This window comes from Perna viridis, chromosome 7 (assembly GCF_037379345.1).
Source record: "Perna viridis isolate PV_CMFRI_1.1 ecotype Kerala chromosome 7, ASM3737934v1, whole genome shotgun sequence".
Taxonomy (NCBI): domain Eukaryota; kingdom Metazoa; phylum Mollusca; class Bivalvia; order Mytilida; family Mytilidae; genus Perna; species Perna viridis.
Genome location: NC_142451.1, coordinates 16040375 through 16059477, shown reverse-complemented (window position 1 = coordinate 16059477; position 19103 = coordinate 16040375). Strand labels below are relative to the sequence as shown.

Genomic DNA, 19103 nt, shown 5'->3' with positions numbered 1-19103 from the left:
TGAACATGAAATGATGATGAAATGAAAAAGGGATGGAACACAAGGATAATGGGGTCGACAAATTTTGATTGCCACTGGAAATAGGGAGAGATGGGTAGGGTCAGGCAATTTAGCCTCCTGTGGCGGAGCCCTATGGTTCCTACTCCGGGAGAATACCACAGTAGGGTTCTTTAACGTGCGAGGAACGTGGCATCTTTCCCAACACGGTGCACCACTATGGTTTGCGGTCAGGTTTTCCGTATTATAGCCTGACAACCCCAGCATGTAACACGCCAGGGGTACCCCATTCCACCAAAGAATTAAAGATTATGAAAGATAATGACATACCCCAGAATATTAAAATGTACATGAAGGGTAATAAAAAATTTACCAAACTTAATACTAGGCAATACTCAAACGAATAATCAAAAGGAAAGTCCGTATAACAAATACATGTAGCAACATCGGGGTATATCCGGTAGGTTTGAAACCAGTGCAATGATCCTGACTTTAAACAAGTCATTTTCGATAGGAATTTACGGTGGATAATATCAGGTTTTTTTATCGCGCCAAACTTCCCGCTTCCATTATGATTCATCATTTCCGGTACAAACGGACTGAATAAAATTCCCTCCGCTCAAAAAGTTAAAACTGTATATAACATATGAACAATAAATATGTGAAAATAGAAGGAACTAAATATGATTAGAATTAAGAAAATCCAAGAGGACATCAGCTTTATAATAAAACTTGACGTTTTACCATTTCGATGATATGTATGTCAGAAACGGTATATTTTGCGATCAGATCTATATATCGGAATTTTTTTTGTTAATAAGAGCATGAAACGTATTTTTATTACCTTGATCCAAAAGCCTGTCTTTCAAGCAATGGTTGCGCATTAAGTAGTTGAAAAGTCGCAACTGACATACCTTAACAGCCGAGAAATACAATCATTAAATGCAGGGGGAAGCTGGTATATTCATGCACAAGAAAAGAAAATTAATTATTAAAAATTAAAATCGTTTCGTTTGGCATACATTTTTGTACTGGGATGACTAATGTCCTCTAATTCGAGATGAGGGTCTAAAAATGACATAGAGGAATTCATTGAATATCTAGTTCAGGTGGATAAATAAACGGAAGCCATTCTCGAAATTTAGCATTGTTAATGTAGCATTTAATATTTGAAAATAAAGTTTCTTTAACCTTCTTGTCTTTCACAAGATTTTGAAGGAATGAGACTCAAATGACTAAAGAAACAGATCGGTTAGAACAGAAACATAATCATTGCCCTTTGGAATGCTACTGATTTGTTGAAAAAGTGCCCCTCCAAAAGTTACAGATACATTGTTCAGGAGAAACTATAGCATACTGATAACCTGTTGCTCGGTTTAGCATTTTTTGTCTTTTTCCGACGTAGTCGGTATAGTTCGCTTTTTACCCTTTGACCTTAAAGACTCTCTTCCATGCAAATGCAAGTCACCTGATCGCTATTCTGTTTCCCGATTGGCCAAATACTGATTACTTAATGCGTTCAAAAAAAACTGTATCGAAAATTTAAATTGCGTGCCATATGTTATTTCCCGAATAAAATATAGAAAATTATAAGTAAAAGGAACAAATTTTACTGCTGTGTGCGTCGGCAATCTTTATTTTTAAAGACTGTTAGTTCTGTAGTAGTAACATGAAGAATCGTAGCCATAAACATTCTTGCAGTTAAGAAAATATATGAATAAAAAGAAAGCATAAATACTGCAATTGTTTAAAGGATATAACGAATGAAATGGCTTTCTCCGAACATTTTGCAGTTCGCTTAATTGTCATAATTTTATCTTTTTTTTCACAAATTCGTTGCATATTTTAAGAAACTTGTATACGAATATAATACAATTTGGCAAATTTATAAGAAACATGTATTCCTACATTTAGAAATTGATGGTAAAGGAAAACTATTGACCAAACTTTACGCCAAACGTGATGACTTTTCATTTAGAATTGTCAACTTTCCTTTCATCTGTGGCAACATCCCTTCAGCACCTGCGTATGGAGGGTTCATATAACAACTCATACGTTATGCCAGAGCTTGCCGAAACTACACAGACTTTTTGTATCACGCTAGAACTCTCACAAATAGGCTTCTGAAACTGGGTTGTGCTGCTACAAGATTGAGGTCATCACTACAGAAGTTTTATGGTCGTCATCATGAACTCGTGGATCGTTATGGTGTATCCATCTGCACCATGAAAACTGATTTATTCAACGGTTCATAGTTTTCATTTCCTCGTTTTTCTACCCCAGGACTTGACTTTTATGAGCAACTCGGCAGGTGTTTCTAGAAAAGCAGAGGGCGCTTACCCTACCGGTGTATATGCACCTGGTCCTTGCTCCCAGTTTTTAGTGGAGACCGAGTTGCTCATTTGCTTTTGTTACTTTGTATGTATGATTTTAGTTACTTTATCTTCTTTGTTGTGTATGTCTGTTTTCCATGTCTGGTTTTTGTCCCTGGATTGATTTCTTTTCATTACCCTATAACCTTGGTTCCCTTGATTACTCCTTCAAAAAGTATAATGTTTGCTTTTTTGTACTTTTTTGAATTAACAATAATTAACTATTTGCATATTTCCCTTAATTCAATAGTTAATTACAGAAATCTTTACAAGAATTTACAGGTATAAAAATAACATTTTAGAAACACACTTAAATTGTTACCACAACATAACACCCAATGTTAATTTATGTCTGCAATTAAAAGTGGGCAAGTAAGCTGTGACAAACACTGTGATGTGTACTTCTTTATTTGAAAGGAAAAATGACACAAATTAACCACTCTTCCACATTCTTTACAAGTAATATATGACCTTGCTTTAGCAGCCACGAACATCCCAGTCTGCAAAACGTCCTTTGTGTTATACATTAACTATAGCTAGCACCCTCTTATTGCCAGGCCTGGACTTGTTGGACTACTCATCAACAAAATCTTTGTATTTATCGTTTCCACTTAATGCACGGACGGGATCTTAAAGGGTTAAGTGATTCAAAATCTTCCTCAGGAAGAAGATTCATAAGCATCACACACTTCTTTACTTGATAACTGTTATTACCTGTAATAAATTTTTAAACATTCATTGTCTTCAGTTTCTTTTGATTCTCGCTTCCAAATAATTCTCATGGCAGTCAATAATCAGCTTCGTTTTAAAACTCTCTATCATGTTCAATGTTTCAAAACTGGCCTATTTTTGGTAACTGCTAGATTGACATAACTCATCATTTGTGGAGTTAAAGTTGTTTATACTATGTCCAAGCTCAGACAATAAACACAAGAATGTAATCTAACTTGTCAGCCTAGAAACTTGAATAAATATTCATTGTAAATTCAATTTCTCTCGGACAATACACAGCATATCAGTGTTATATTTTGCACACGTTTTTTTTACAGTACGTTGAATTGAACAACACAAATACCATTTTGTTTGACATGACATTATGTTTTAACACCTTATATTGATTTTGAAAAATGAAACAGGCTGCACTTTATTTAAGTCAGTAGCTATACTTTTCTGTCACTGTTCCTTTGTATAAATTTATATTCAAGTTTGTAGTATTTTATCTGTAATATGCTTTAAGAAACAGAAATCTATAAACATTTATGCTTTATTACCAGTACCACCGACACCTGAAGACGATAATAACAATGCTGTTATTATTGCTGTTGTTGTTGTCATCGTGTTACTACTGATAGCCGCTGTCGTTGGAGCAATCTTGTTCTATAAATGCTATTATCTCCCAAAAAAAGAGAAAGAAGCAAGGTTATTGGAAGGTTTGTATTAGTTTTATGTACTTCCTGTTACGTTCCCTATATTGTATTACTTTTACTGTAATATTCGTTCTCCCTTCCCTTCATTTCATCTAGGGCAACAAAATAATAACATTCATTGTTGAACAAATCAGTTTTCATGATGCAAATGGATAACTCACCCGGCCTGGTCCAGGTTAGCTATTGCCATCACGTTTCGTTCATCGTAGGTTCGTCATGCACATAAAATTTTCCTATCCCGTCAAAACTACCTTTACTGTGTGTGTTAGTTACTTTGATTAGACAACAGATTTTATTTGTATCTGTATAATTTAAAGTGAAACAGAAAAGTAAAAGAATTCAAAGATTTCTGATATTTTGAAGTGCTTTAAAGGGGGTAGGAAATGTACGAGTTCTTATTGAAATTATTGGTCTTAAAAAGGTCAAATCAATAATGACTTTATTAATTTTTACTTCTATTTTGAAACCATAAAAGATGCAGAAAAACAAAACTGTCAACGATAAAATTATTTATGGTACAAAAGTGAACAACTTTTTGTATGAGTAATGGCTCTTAAAAAGCCATAAATGTGAATTTTGCAGTTATTGGCGTTTATATTGAAAATAAATAAGATGGGGGGGGGACTTTGAATGCAAGGCTTACAATAATTTCCAGTAGTTTTCTTTAAAAAATTAAATCATAAACCTTTTGAAAACACATTTCGTTACTGCATCCCTGTACTCCAATGGGTTGTATGAGCGTCATTTTGTGATGTAATTATTCGCAGGCTGGGTAAAAAAATACATACATTTAACTGGAATTTTATACATGCGATGACTATCTTTGTGTCCCTTTCAGAACAAAAGAAACCAAAAAGCTTCCTGGGTGTGACGAAGAAGGCTGTAGAGGCAGGAGTTGGAGGAGATATACATAGGAACGAACATGATGTACTGGGCATGATCGACATGGAAGACGAGGGTATAGAGGGAAGTATTACTGGACAAAACCCGGACAAATTTAGAGAGTATAACAATAACATGAAATTGAATGCCAAGTTTATAGAGACATCTACTCCGGTTACACCCAGCGGTATCGATACTGACTTCACCGACCCCAATGCCGTTCCTAAAAATGGACCGACAAGAGAAAAAACGAAACTGACATCTGGATTTTCAGCAAACATGCAAGGTGCAACTACCACTGATACACCAAGAACACATGCCGAACTAAACGGCCATGTTCCAAGCATGTTGTCGTCTGCAGACATTTCAAAGCAAGCAGTAAATGCAGCTAGTGTTGATTATGGTAATTTACCAAACAAGGGACCTGGTGGTGATGTTCCAAAACAACAAATCAACTCTATACAAATAGATGTGGTTCCCGTTGGGAATTCCCAAACTAAACTTGTTGACGCTCAGAAACAAAATGCATCATTTGAAGATGCTCAAAAACAAGGTGGATTGAATGTCGTACAATCAAACGTAGCTGGTGGAGACGTACCAAAGCAAAATGGAATGAATGTTGCACAACCAAATGTAGCTAGTGGATATGCAACAAAACATGAGGTGAAGGATACCCAACCAAACGTAGCTGTACCTGCAGCTGTCAATAACACAAATGGTTCATCTGGAATACAAAGAGAAAGGTCCTTTAGCATGGGAAAGAATGAATCCGCGAATAAATCAGAATCTTCAAAAGGACACAATGTAACAACGGCTTCCGCGCTTCCAAACAATGTAAAGAGGCAAAAGTCTTTCGCCATGGACAAGAATATGGCGCTTGAAAATTCTAAAGCGTCTCAAGAAAAAAGTAACACTGTTGCTTCAGTAAATCCTTTTGTCGACGGAAACCAAACGGTTATGCAACAAAACCAACAAGCAAGTGCTCCAGACAAATTAAGAAAATCGGTATCTTTTGCCACAGAGAAGCCAACTGATAAGCCTGTTATACCGACAACAAGCACTTCAAAAGATCCCCCGCCTGGAATTTTGAGTTCTCCAAAGGAAAAAGCAAGCCTCCCAGGAACAGTAGATTCGGAACCTGCACCTGTTATCACTTTACCGCGGGAACCGTCGAATCTTATGGGACCACGTGACACAACACTTCCGGAAATTGACTTGAAGAAAAGTAATGCGGATTCGGCCAAAGGGAAAGGGAACATGCCAGACATGATGAACTTTTAAGCGCTATGTCAACTTGTAAGCTTGTTTTTTTTCTGAAATAGCAGCATGTAAATGTGTATGACTGTCTGTAACAGTGAAAGAAGTTTAAAATGTAATGAATGTATTTTTTGTGTCTACCCTATACATTTTATGGCCATTTTGGCTAAAGCAATGTTAATGTCTAGATTGTATCCACAATTAACTCAGTTTTAAAATATTTTTGAAAAATGAAATAATTTCCCTACCTGCCTACCATATTTTTTTCTTGTTGGTAGCAGAAAACAAGACTATTTTTTTATTTTGGCCTCATATACTGTAAAGTTTTAGAAGAAATCAATTAATATTTCGTGGTGTGTATAGGTATATTGTAAAACACTTATCAAACTGTGGGTAGTGGGTATGCCTTTCCTACTAAAATGACTTTTCATACAATGTCATACATATACTTTCATTATTGATTAGTTCTAGCTATTTCAAGACTTGGGGGAAAAGTAGTAATATTTTGTTTGCCTGATTAGATTTTAGAAAACTAGATGACTATCTATTCAATGAAAGTTTTTCACATGTTTTTTTTTTCACCTATGATAGCGCTTATTTCTATGTTTATGTTCTCGTTGTAACAGAAGCCAACTGCAGCACAGTAAGGAATTGTTATAGTGGAAAAGTTTTTTTTCCTTCTGGTTTTATTGTGTAATCGACCTGTAAGTTGTTTTCATGGCAAAACAAAAACAAGGTTTCCTATTATTTTATTTAAATACATGTATTTCATCAAGAAATTGCTTTGATGTTTTTTCTAGGAATTTTATCAAAAATCAGAAAACCAGCAGCCCTTTCAATTGTCTCCAGAGGCACAAGAAAATGTTTTAACTTAGCATCTTTTGGTAACCGCTGGTTTGGCAACATAAATGCCATTATTCTATACTGTCCATTCTCTGTTTCTATTAAAACCACTTTGAAAAAATGTGTTGGTACTGCAACATTGTTCAGCCCAATAACTTCATATTTCACATACAATTTTCCATCCATGTCTTTTCTAAAAAGAGAACGAACAATATTTACGAGTGTAGAATCACACCAATACTACATGTATTTGTCAATGAACTGTAACTAAAGCTTTTTTGTGTATTTATTTTTCGTTAAATAAAAGTTTACTTTTTCTTGGAGTAGAACTGATAAATATAATCATCACAGTCTGGCAGTTTATAAATAATTTTCTTGTATCTTGCAAACAAAACAGGATTTTGCTTCATAGTCAACGTAATCTACAGTTAAATACATTTTCGTACATTTTATATGGCACGTTGATGTTCAGTACAAAGTAAGGAGTGTTGATCACTACTTCAGTTTTTATAATCCCGTAAAAATTCTTGTGAACGCAATTTATCCTTGATCGCTCAACAGATTTTGATGAAATTCAATAAGATTGTTATGCATCATATTTTATAATTTTATAAGAAGGTAGGGAATATATTAAGAGCATGGATGAATATTTAAGTTTTAGTGATAATGTTATACCTTAACTTCTTAAGTAAGTCTCTTATATTGTTTATCTCCTGTTTTCATTGTCCTTGATAAAAATGTAACAACTTTTTTGTAGCTATATTTTGGTTTTCTTTCTGCTTTTATATAGTTTTCAAATCGTTTGTATATTTAATTTGTTATTCTTGAACAAAAAATTAACATTTTAAATAAAATATTGGGATTTGGGTTTGAATAAAAAAAATAGTCAATAATTGATTCATTTTGTATTAACCCATGACAATTTTTAAAAGTATCAGTAAAATGTACATGATTCCCAACCTTTGTGAGGTTTAAACCATACCTTGGTAAATACAAAGGCCCAGTACAACAGTAAACACTCTTATGTTTCCTGGCTTTAGCACGAACATACTTCTCCAAATCGTTCCAGACGTCTCTGTTAAACCCTGGACCAACCTACCAAAGCAAATGTAAAAGGTATTAAATCATGAATAATACATGTAAGCTTATGCAGTGATGGATATAGGGGAGGGGTGTGGGGGGTTGGCACCCCATTTTTAATTGAAAACAATGGTAAATAATGTCCTAGCACCCCTTTTTCTTTCCTGAGGAACCCCAGCTGGCACCCCTCATCTTTAAAGTGTCTGGGTCTGCCCTTGCATGAGGCAGGTGTGAATTAGAAATACTTTCACCTTTCAGACAAGGAAGTGAGATCAACTAAACAATTAACGCTATGGTAGTACAGTTAGGTCATTTCTGAAAATTTGGTCTCATTTTGTTGAAATAAAGCTGTTTTGAGGCAGTCCGCACAGAAATTACCAGTGTTCTGTCATAAAAAAGTGCATATTTTTGAAATCCTTTGTGTGTGGCGGTTCAAGTCATTTATAAGTAATTTAGTGATTATTGTTATGAAATCCAGTAGCCATGGTAACATACTGAAAAAAGATATTACTGAGTTTTAGTACAAATCAGGGGTGCCTTTCCAAAACTAACAGCAATTACTATGTTTTATAAAATATCAGGCACTTAGACACTACCGAAGGATGAAAGCATGCATGGAGTAGGTGGAAAAAGGGTAAAAATAATAAGACCCTTTTCGATTCATTCTCTCACAATTTTAGTTCCAAAAGTTTGTGCGAAATAAGGTATTTTGAAAATCAGCCATCTGATTCTGAGGAGAGAACCTAATACAGCAGGGGACTGAAACGTTCCGGATACCATTCTTCCTTTAAATTACACCTGTTTACCATTTCATATATTACATCTGTCTATGTATAAATGCGTAACTACATTTAAACAATATATCCACCAAATTTCAACTTTAAATTTTAAGTTTTACAAAATCTGACGGGGTAACTTGGTGTGTGAAACAGTGCGCCTTAATGTAACTGTATAGTGCACCCTTTGGAAAAGAAAAAAAGAAACAAATTGGGTGACACTACTATTCTGCTCTTTCGACATAGACCGAAAAGTCATTCTAGCCACATTATAGACACAAATGTTTTATATGAGTGCATATTTTATGATGCTTTGGGTATCAGCTGTACATACATGTAAACATTCTAGTTTAGAAAAAAATATCTGGTTGAAACGATTTTGATAAAGATGTCTACTACAAAACTGCTTGACCCGTACATGCAAGCTAATGTCTGACCTTCAGTCATGGCAAAGTCACACTTAATCATACTAGAAGGGTTGAATTCAACTGAACATCTAAAAAAAACTGTAAACCAGTTTCAGATTTTTTGTCATTTTTGTTCAATTTTCATTTTATGTGCGTAATGTTTTCAACCGAGAAAATATTATTACATCTGCAATATGGAGAAAAAATTTATGGAATAGGTGAATGTTACATGTAAGAATGACTAAGCATTGGAGGCTATTTATGGTTTATTTATGGTGCAACATATTTATTTGGTAATTATTTAGTAGTTGCAATTTTTTCCAATAAGTGATTTACTTATAGAAAACAAGTTTGATCCATATCAAGATTAATTTATATCGGCTTGATACATGTACATCAAAGGAAAGTTTTGAATCGATATTTTTCACTAAATTCTTCAATATAAATAGATGAAATGGCAAGTATTAGTGCAATTTTTGGTGCTAATTATACTTCACGGAATGTTAAAGAAGACGGGTCGAAATCATATTTTTCCTGTAAGGAATTTAGCATACTTCCAGTGGCTTTGACTTTTCACGTGCTTGTGAACCAATGACAAGTTTAATTCGCATCTCCGAAAAAAGTACAGTTGACAAATACATCAATGCAATTATTGTTTTAAAATAAGGTGAAAACATTGCAATCGACACAATATATGTTTGACAGATGGATGCTGAAAAAAAATAAATATGACATCGTTCAATTACAACATATATTTTTGAGTGAAAACATGATCATATTATATTTACACATACCTGAGGAGATATGTTGCTGAGGAGGAACGTCTGGTCCATTGCTTTCTGTGCTAGCCTGTGGTTGGCAGCTGCTGCCAAGTGTCCACGGTCATAACCACTGTTTTTATAATCATTATTCGTGGCTCTAAAGAAGTGATGAATAGAGTTGTCATCACAAAACTGTGATTTACTTCTTTGAATATTGTCATTTTTGGCAACATGTTCTTCTTTGATATGCTCGCAAACCCAATGAGCATTTCTTGTTCTTCTGTCATACGCTAAAACAAAATTGTCATACGAACGGATTTGATCTAATGTTGGGAAACCATACTGCATTATTTCTGATATCCTGTTTACAGAATGGCTTTGAGGCATTGTTGTTGGCACATTTTTGTTCAAAGAAATGACCGCCGATGAGGTCAAAGCCACAGGAAGAATGCTAAATTTCTTACAGGAAAAATATGATTTCGACCCGTCTTCTTTAACATTCCGTGAAGTATAATTAGCACCAAAAATTGCACCGATACTCGCAGATATACCACAAATACTTACGACAGAAATAACACGAGTTGACATTGTAAACAGCCGACCGCGTGCTAGATAACGAACCTCATTTACAAAAATGCCTATAATCACGAGAAGCATCCCGTGATCGACCCTAACTTTATGGGAGATATGTGAACAAATTATGTGAAGTTAGAATCATGTATAAATGAACTTTACTGTAGAAATAAAGCTAGATATATTTTTTTCAAGAAAGTCTTTGCAAAATTCATTATTAAACTGAATTGCATTCGACCAGGAACTGTGTTAAAACAATATATATTTTTAGTTCTAATTTTAATTAGTAAACCGTAGAAAAAACTTTCAAATTTAGTTATATAAGAATTTTTACGAAACATTCCAATGCATCTCCTTCAGCAGTGCAGTTTCAATTATAACGATCTATTTACCCTAAATTAGCGTGGCCACAGTTTTGATTAATCATGATTGCATACATATCGTAGAAGCAAAAAGACTAACCAAAAGTAAGTCTCTATAATGTGTTTGAAATAGGTATTTTCATATTTACTAATTAAAACTAGCCCAATATTAAATAAAAAAAACTTGTAGTTCTAGTACTCGTAGTATATATGTGTGATGGACGCTCATACCATGCTTTATATAAAATGGGACTCCGCCGGGGTTATTCATATCATTTTCTATCATTTTCTAAATTAGAACACAGTTTTCTTTAATTAATTGAACCATTGTCAAGCAAAACCGCGATAATGAGTTCATGAAAATTCATCAGAATTGAGTATTTTTGAAAAGATTATTAGTTGGAAAACGCTTATTATTTTTTTCAACCTTCATTAATGTAGCAGAAAAACATCGACCAAGATGAGAAGTATGGTTACGGAGTGTATAAAATTTAAATTATACAATTTGTTTCAAAATAAATCAGACACACAAAGTGATATCTATTTCTACTCATCATTGGCATGATACAAATTATATTTTTGCAACTAATATTTATGCAGTTTGGAAAAACAGTTTTGATTTTCGAACCAGAGTTGTCTTTCTACTATCATCCTATTAAAGTTCCGACTTGTGGTATCAAATCGAAAGCCTTTATTACTTACAAGGGATTCCTATATTATATACATGTAATAGTTATCGGCCATCTGTCACGTACCAAAGTGATATATATAGAAATTCAGATAAAACACTTTTTGATAATTACCGAGTGACATGCATCATGATTGTGTCGATTCTATAAATGAAAGCCTGAGGTGAAAGCGAAAGTTTGTCAAGTTACCTTTCGGTTAAGTAAAGATCTGCAAAAACCACAAAAAAACTCTCTACAGGTTAGACGAAACAGTCGGGGTTCAGTTTGGAAATATCCACATATAACATGTTAGCACTTCTACTGTATTTAACTGCAAAACATGAAATACGCGACGAATTGTAAATAAATATTTTACATGGTTATGATATGATACCGAATTTAAACAACTTTAATGATAAGGGAAATAAGTCGTGCTTACGATGGAGCTAGCCATGATCTATAAAGTAGGAGGGTTGCAAAAATCGTAGTGTAACACCAAACTTTACCGTAAATAGATGGAGAAATAGGGGATGAAATGGATGTATGTTCACCTCTTTCAGATTTTTTATAAGAAAAGTTCATGCAAATTGATTTTTCTTAAATGTTATTTTGTAAAATGGTGAAGTCCACCGTATCTTATAAGAGCGTTGCCCCTCCCAATTTAATCGTACTTTTGGAGAACTTATCTGAACCATAGGGGCCTGCTCCCACTATCAACTATACAGTCGAACTAATATTTAACCACAAAAAGGGTTTCCCAAATTTAGGGGTGTTTCGCTTCAACTATCTTTTCTTATCAAAAATCAAAGACATCACTATTTACAGCTCAGCAATCACTTGACAAATGATGAATCTAATGAATAAACACATGCATCACCATCAGATACTTCTAATTAAATCAACACAATCATTTGATCATTCACCCTTCATATTTCTAACTGCGATCTTGACATCGCTAGACAGAAAATAGAAAGCGCGGCAAAGTTTGTGTTCCTATTGTGATGACAATTACGTACTTCCCTGTCTAAGAATCAGGCAAAATGTGTATAAGTTGTGGCACATGAAGAAAAAAACGCAGACATTTCATTGCATTATCCACACATTTATACCTCATAACCTCCAGAAATAACCATAACAGTAATTGTAATGTTTGCCTTAATAAGATATTGGTAGCCAAATTTAGTTGAAATGCACTATGGAAAATTGTGGGAAAGTATTCTTATAAGCAGTCAAAAATTATCTAAGTCACAGATGCTTCATGATCAGATGTATTGAATATATTTAAGTTTTAAAAGACCAAGTTGATAATAATGACCTTCCACCCATTGCCTGACTTTTACACAGAATGGCCATTAAGCATTTGTCTAGCGATTTCAAGGTCGCAGTACTTTCACTTTCGGTCCAAGCGATGGTAGAAATGTGGAGTTTGAATGTTCAAATCATTGTGTTGATTACATTAGAAATTTCTGATGGTAATACCTGTGTTTATTCATCAGATTCATCATTTGTCAATTGATTGCTGAACATTAAATACTCATATATTCGATTTTATTTGATAAAAACATGAGTTGAAGTGAGGCACCCCCAAATCTGGGATCACCCTTTTCATGGTTATATACTACTGGGGCTGCATATTTGATAGTGGGAGCAAAACCCTGTGTCTGAACATGGCTGCCCCTTCCTCAACTTATTCTGCTGTGGACCTCTTTATTTTACCCTTGCCATGACTCTGCATAAAATATAATAAGGGAAAGGATACTTTTCTCTGTATACTTGTAATAGTTAGAAATTAATCAATTCAGAACGTCTTATACTGTATGTATCTCCTTATTGCTAAATTGCATTGATTAAAAAATATATGTGGTAGTTGGTATACAATGTTCGTAAACGGAACTTAATCACGTGGCTTGTTTTCAATAGAGTGGTTTTTAAATGTATGGTGAACGACTATTGTGTTTTCTATTAAATGTATTGTACACATATTATTGATCATATTCTATATTAACACTTAGTCTACTTGTACAACAACCACAAAACAAGACATCTGTAAGTATGCATACTACCTACCAGTGCACCTGGTCCATGCTCCCAGTGTTTAGTGGAGTCCGAGTTGCTCATTTGCGTTTGTTTTTATGTATGATTTTGGTAACTTTATGTTCTTTGTTGTGAATGTCTGTTCTCCATGTCTGGTCTTTGTCCCTGGATTACATTTTTTGATTACCGCTGTAACCTTGGTTCCCTTGACTAGTCTCTCATTATATATTTATGTCGTTTTTTTGCCACTGCTTAAGATTACAGTTTTTTACTACAACATAAAGTGTAATACGAGAATAATACCCAAAAGAATTGTGTATTGATAGGAGGGACTTCCATTTCATCAATACCAATACGATTTCAGCCACAGAAATAAATGAAACAAAGAAACAATCAGTCTTAATTATAAAGAATTTTAGAGATATTCAAAACGATTACCCCTGCGACTCTATAAAATAGCATTCAGAATATCAAACAAAAACGCTGATTTTCGTTGTGTCCGGGTTATCACTTGTAAATTTACTATAAGAAATGCATGAAGTTGGCGATTTCTTTTTAATAGGGGGCTAAACTCCTTGAACCCCACTTGAATCTACAATTAACTAATATAATACGAAAACTACAATTTATACTTGACATTTACAACAAAGATATCGATGCATCAACCCTATCTTAACTGTATTTTTGCTTTTGTGGTCACAATAATGACGAAAGAATGAAAAGGGGATTTTCAAAATGTCAGATATTTTAAAAAAAACTTTAAAAATTAAAACCATGATATACTCTTCCACCTCATGACTTTGATATAAGCACAATTAAGATGAATTGGTTGAGTTACATCCCTTATACGTGGCTCCTCCTACACTACTGGATGGAGTTTAATCAAACTTTCACAACATCTTTATTATATCTATATTCCCATTGAATATCTTTAATGTGGGAATATTCCCATTGTATATCTCTAATGTGGGAATATTCCCATTGTCTATCTCTAATGTGGGAATATTCCCATTGTATATCTCTAATGTTGGATTTTGATCCAATTCAACATTGAGGTATACGCATTGGACAACTTTGACTTTTTTATTTAAATATAATTTAATAATATTTATTTTATTTAAATATTGGGTCATGGGGGTACCCGTCTCTTATCCGTTAATCTTCCTAGAAAACCGAATGGAAGTTGTCAAAACTTTCACAGAATCTTCATTACACATTCCCACTGAACACCTCTTATTTTATTAGTGGATATTGAATGAAATTATACAGGAAAAATACAATTAATAGAAATAATTCAACAGAAACAACAAAAATAAATACGGAAATGACAGCTAATGCAGCTTTATAATTTGGAGGTCAAAAGGTGCATGTTATCAAATGAGGAGTGGGGAGGTATCAAGTAAGTGAGCATTGCTCACAGTTTTTTTTTTCTACATTAAGGTATTTGTCAAAAATATGACAAATAAAAAGAAATAAGATTAACTGTCTTATGCTTGAAGCTACTAAAAAGTTGTGTTTGCATTACAAACTATATGGCACCGTCTTAAAACTAGTTCTACAAAAAGTCTCTATAGGCTCAAGTTTAAACACGAATCTTTATTAGAGTCTTTGAAAGGCGGCGAAAAATGCTGTTTGCAGTTTCGTATAATGGTAATATCCTGTCGTCGTTAACGTCCGTAAACATTTCATATCCGTACAATAAACTTAAGTAGAAGTGTTAAGATCTTTATTCAAATGTACCACAAGTTGCCAAGCAACAAAAGGGAGGTTCGCATTAATGTTTAGTCTTGTTTTGCAATTTGAACCGTTTAGGAATAATGTGCCTGAAACAAACATTTTTTATGTCCAAACAATAACTTGATTATAAGTGACTGTATTTCTTTGAAATTGTTTCACAAGATGCCATACAACCAATGAAAGGCTAGAATCGAGACTGCAACCATTTATGCATAGGGACCACAAAGGGGCCACTATGATTCTGGTAAAATTCTTATCCCGTATCATATGTTTTAACGCAATCAAACTTCAGGTCTGAATCAAGCTTGAATGGTATGTCCATACTTGCCTCCTAAGAGTTCGGCCTCTGCGCTCGTATAAAGCTGCGCCCTGCAAAGCTTTCTAATAGATAAAATCTTGAAATCCAAATAATCGATCAGAAGTTCATTGATGAAAGTATCCTTATGATAAAGCCTACAAAATTCTTCATTAAGTCGAAGCTTTATCTCAACTCCTTATTAGAGTTATTGTCCTTGAAAAGCAGGACGTCTTCTTTTTTTAATGTCTATCCATTATCTTGATATAATTTATTTTCAGAAGTAACACGCTTTGTGGTTGAATAAAAAGGTTTGTCCATGAAGTTATTTCTTCATTGAATGAAAACTTAGGGTCGTATGATGTTACGGAGCCGTCGTCGTCCTTATTGCGGGATCTTGATAAATATTTTACAAGGTTGCATGCCACAAAAAGAAGGGTACGTGGTTTTGGTTTTTGGGAGTATGACCCCAACCGTTTAGGAATTTCGGGACAAAAGTTTACCCAACTAAGCGTTTCATAAAGTTAAAATATATATCTCAAGTATAAGCGGATTATCACAATTCTTATCAGCTGTTTGCTGCAAACATAACTTTTCCCAACTGTTCATGGTTTGATCTTTGCGGTCGTATCAATCTGTGCCGTGTGAAGCATTTTATAAGCCAATATATTCAAAATCATAATAGATAGAAAGCAATATTTCCATTGAGGAAATGATCCATACAGTATGATCATCTTAGTTTTAAAGATTCAAAGTTCTGTGTCGAACTCCTTACTTCTTACTGTCCTTCAACGACGAAATTTGACAAATTTAGCTGTTTTGGCAGTCTGGGCGTCTGTTTTAGAACCCACTGAAGATCAAAAGTAGCTTTGAAATGTTAAAACAAGCCGTTTTATCAGCTATACAAAAGATTTTACGATTCTAATAGAAGCGTTTCTTGTATTCATAAGTTACTTCTTGTAGGTCAAGACTTGCGGATGGAACTGCAACCCGTTACCGCATCGATACAAAAAACTGGTGAAGATGATAAAATCTATGTTTTCCTGATATTCGACGTGTTTGATAGGCAACTATCAGATGAAATACAACTCAAATTAGATGAACATGACATAGCATATTCAAGCAATTCTGAACGACCAGGGATGATTATGTTCAACACATGTACATCAATCACTCAACAGATAAAAAAGACTATTTTTATTCTTTCTCCAACTTCATCAAGAAACATGGCTTTAAAATATCTAGTTTCCATGACATTTTGTACAATACCAAAAGAAAATCTCATAACTGTTTATATTCCAAGTGAAGAATCTGTGCAAGACGATTTACAACTTTTACAGCAAACTGTCGTTATTCGGACTGATCATCCTTCTTGGATGGAAAAACTCATACACGAAATTCATTTTACTACGCCAAGTTACGTTCGTATTTTGAATAAAGGCAATATAATCGATAGCCTTATGTTCCAAGGTCTGTGTGTACAGCATATGCAGTCGAATGTATATGGAGTATTAGTGATGGCTGATAAACTCTGTTTACAGGTCAATTTATCAGAATATCTCAAGTACCAAAAAAGCCATAAGGATTATAATACGGCAAAGGTTTTCCGTGAATTCCGAAATCTTTGTGACATTAATTCATCCGTAACCGTAATTTTGCGCGGAAACGAACAGGATAATCCAAATCTGCTTACGTCGGCAAAGCAAGACATAGCTGACTTTACGGCAGCCACGATAGACATCTATAGCACAGGCACGATGTGATTGGTCTGTTGCATGTACAATAAAAGGTAAATACAGCGAAGATGAACAAAGATTTCTCAAAACGGCTTATCCCTATATATCATACACTCTCATGAGCAAGTTCATAGAGTCCTTGGTTGACCCCATCTTGCCGGATTATGAAAATTTCGATACACGAGTAGAGTCGTACCCTAAATCTTGGAGGGAAGAAGATATTGAACAAGTAAAGGAAATGAGCGCCGCGGGATTTTTGTACGCTGGATTTGGGGAAACTGGAAGATGTTTTCATTGTGGATGTGCACTCACCAATATACGCTCACATAGTGGGACCCTTATACAACATGCAGCGAGGTATCCTACTTGCAAATTTGTGAAGAGAAATTTGACAGAAATGGAAATACAAGGCGCAGTTTCCAAGATTAAAGGTTCAGAAGAAGAAAAACACAAGACAGCCGAATCTGTTAGAGAGCGATTCAATAATATTGAAACTAGAATTGAAACATTTACAAAGTCAAACATATATTTTGATAATATGGCGGAGTCACTGGCACGAGCTGGTTTTTATTACATTGGGCTTGAAAACATCATTCAATGTTTTTCATGCAGTACACGAATTTATGGGATTGAGGAAGACCAAAACCCTTGGAGTATACATGCCGCGCTATCACCCAAATGTCCTTACTTAATAGAGGAGAAAGGGGAACACTTCATCAATGAAATACACACTGCACAAGAAACGACTATTAATGAAGGATATACTGTTATAACCTTTCTCAGAAAGACATGTGATGGCACAAAACGTAGGACATGGCCAAAAAATATGTTTCGGCCATGGTAGGCGTTGGATATTTTTTGGTATATGTAATATATTCGGGACATGTGAAGTAATGTTTTCTATGTAAAAACTACACAATGATGTACATGTTGACAATGAAATTTAATTAGGCAATGTTCATTATATTAGACATTAATATTGAAAATCATAATCATGCTGGGTTTTTTTATTTTCAACCAAGGAGTAGTCTCTATAAAGAGAAATAATGGAAAACCGGTTTTGAAAACAGTATTCGCATAAAAATAAACCAAGGATAACGATTACACACGGAAAACAGACACATAAATACTAGTAACCAAAATAACCTATACAAAGAAACAAAGGTGAACTAGGTAAAATTGATATGCATAGCGTAACAGGATGTTTCCCTGTTCCCCAATTGTCACAGAAGCATTTAAGATAAGTTTCTACGGCCCTATGATTTTTTACGATTTTTAATTTATTTTTGAGTGGTGGCCATCTCGGAATGGTGTCCATTTTTTAAATTTCAATATGACCGATGGGAAGCACTTGTGGTGTCCTATTTTTAGACTAAGTACCAATCTTCTACGATTTTTTTAAAGTTAGAAGGGCGTTCATGTTTGAAATTTGAAAACCTTTGTGCACGGCTAAATATGGTAGTTTTAATCCATTTAGCCGTTTCTGAGGAGAAGCGCAGATAATACCGAGGTTAGAAGAAGGAAGAATTAAAACAGAAGTAAAAACAATATGTTCTTCAACTTCTCTAGGTGAACATTATGAGCAACCCGGCCTCGACTATAGACTGGTGAGGTAAGCGTCTTCTGCTGTTCTAGAAACACCACATCTTGTTATCTCACAGGAACACCTTATATAATTTCCAAAGATCGAAAGACTTTCCATTCTTTCCTACGAGCATTGTATTAACAAATGTGCCATAAATAGTATTTGCCTCAAATTGCGCGTAGGTGTCAAGAATTGATGACATTCGTGAATAGAACATGACATTCTCTAACTTTCATTCTATATTCAATTCCAATAGATGTAATAGGTTTGTTTGTCACTAGTGCATGCATGATGTCTACAGCTCGCTTTGC

The 19103-nt window shown here is 34.4% G+C and overlaps 2 protein-coding genes and 1 pseudogene across 3 annotated transcripts; 2 read left to right on the top strand and 1 right to left on the bottom strand.

The window, feature by feature from the left end:
• Positions 1-2717: 2717 nt before the first annotated feature.
• Positions 2718-7101, top strand: LOC148611533 (uncharacterized). Its single transcript, XM_088595254.1, has 3 exons — positions 2718-2741; positions 3607-3799; positions 4635-7101. The coding sequence occupies exons 1-3, from the start codon at positions 2718-2720 to the stop codon at positions 5957-5959; spliced, it is 1542 nt and encodes a 513-aa protein (XP_088451380.1). The 3' UTR covers positions 5960-7101.
• Positions 6669-10421, bottom strand: LOC148611532 (endonuclease G, mitochondrial-like). The gene is made up of 3 exons (XM_088592184.1): positions 9836-10421; positions 7761-7873; positions 6669-6971 (listed from the first exon to the last, which is right to left on the bottom strand). Exons 1-3 carry the CDS (start codon positions 10388-10390, stop codon positions 6707-6709), a joined length of 933 nt encoding a protein of 310 aa, XP_088448310.1. The 5' UTR covers positions 10391-10421; the 3' UTR covers positions 6669-6706.
• A 2959-nt stretch (positions 10422-13380) lies between these two features.
• On the top strand, positions 13381-19040 carry LOC148611531 (uncharacterized; annotated as a pseudogene). Its single transcript, XR_015924148.1, has 2 exons — positions 13381-13451; positions 16435-19040. The product of XR_015924148.1 is annotated as an uncharacterized LOC148611531 (transcript).
• Positions 19041-19103: the final 63 nt, after the last annotated feature.

Bases quoted from the DNA above. Each gene is read 5' to 3' on its own strand.
- LOC148611532 (XM_088592184.1), bottom strand. From the start codon at position 10,390: ATGTCAACTCGTGTTATTTCTGTCGTAAGTATTTGTGGTATATCTGCG. The intron at 7,874-9,835 runs GTATGTGTAAAT...TTGCTTTGGTAG, and splicing joins TCAGCAACATATCTCCTCAG to GTTGGTCCAGGGTTTAACAG. The intron at 6,972-7,760 runs GTATGGTTTAAA...TTCTCTTTTTAG, and splicing joins GGGCCTTTGTATTTACCAAG to AAAAGACATGGATGGAAAAT.
- LOC148611533 (XM_088595254.1), top strand. From the start codon at position 2,718: ATGTCTGCAATTAAAAGTGGGCAA. The intron at 2,742-3,606 runs GTAAGCTGTGAC...ATATGCTTTAAG, and splicing joins CTGCAATTAAAAGTGGGCAA to AAACAGAAATCTATAAACAT. The intron at 3,800-4,634 runs GTTTGTATTAGT...TGTCCCTTTCAG, and splicing joins AGAAGCAAGGTTATTGGAAG to AACAAAAGAAACCAAAAAGC.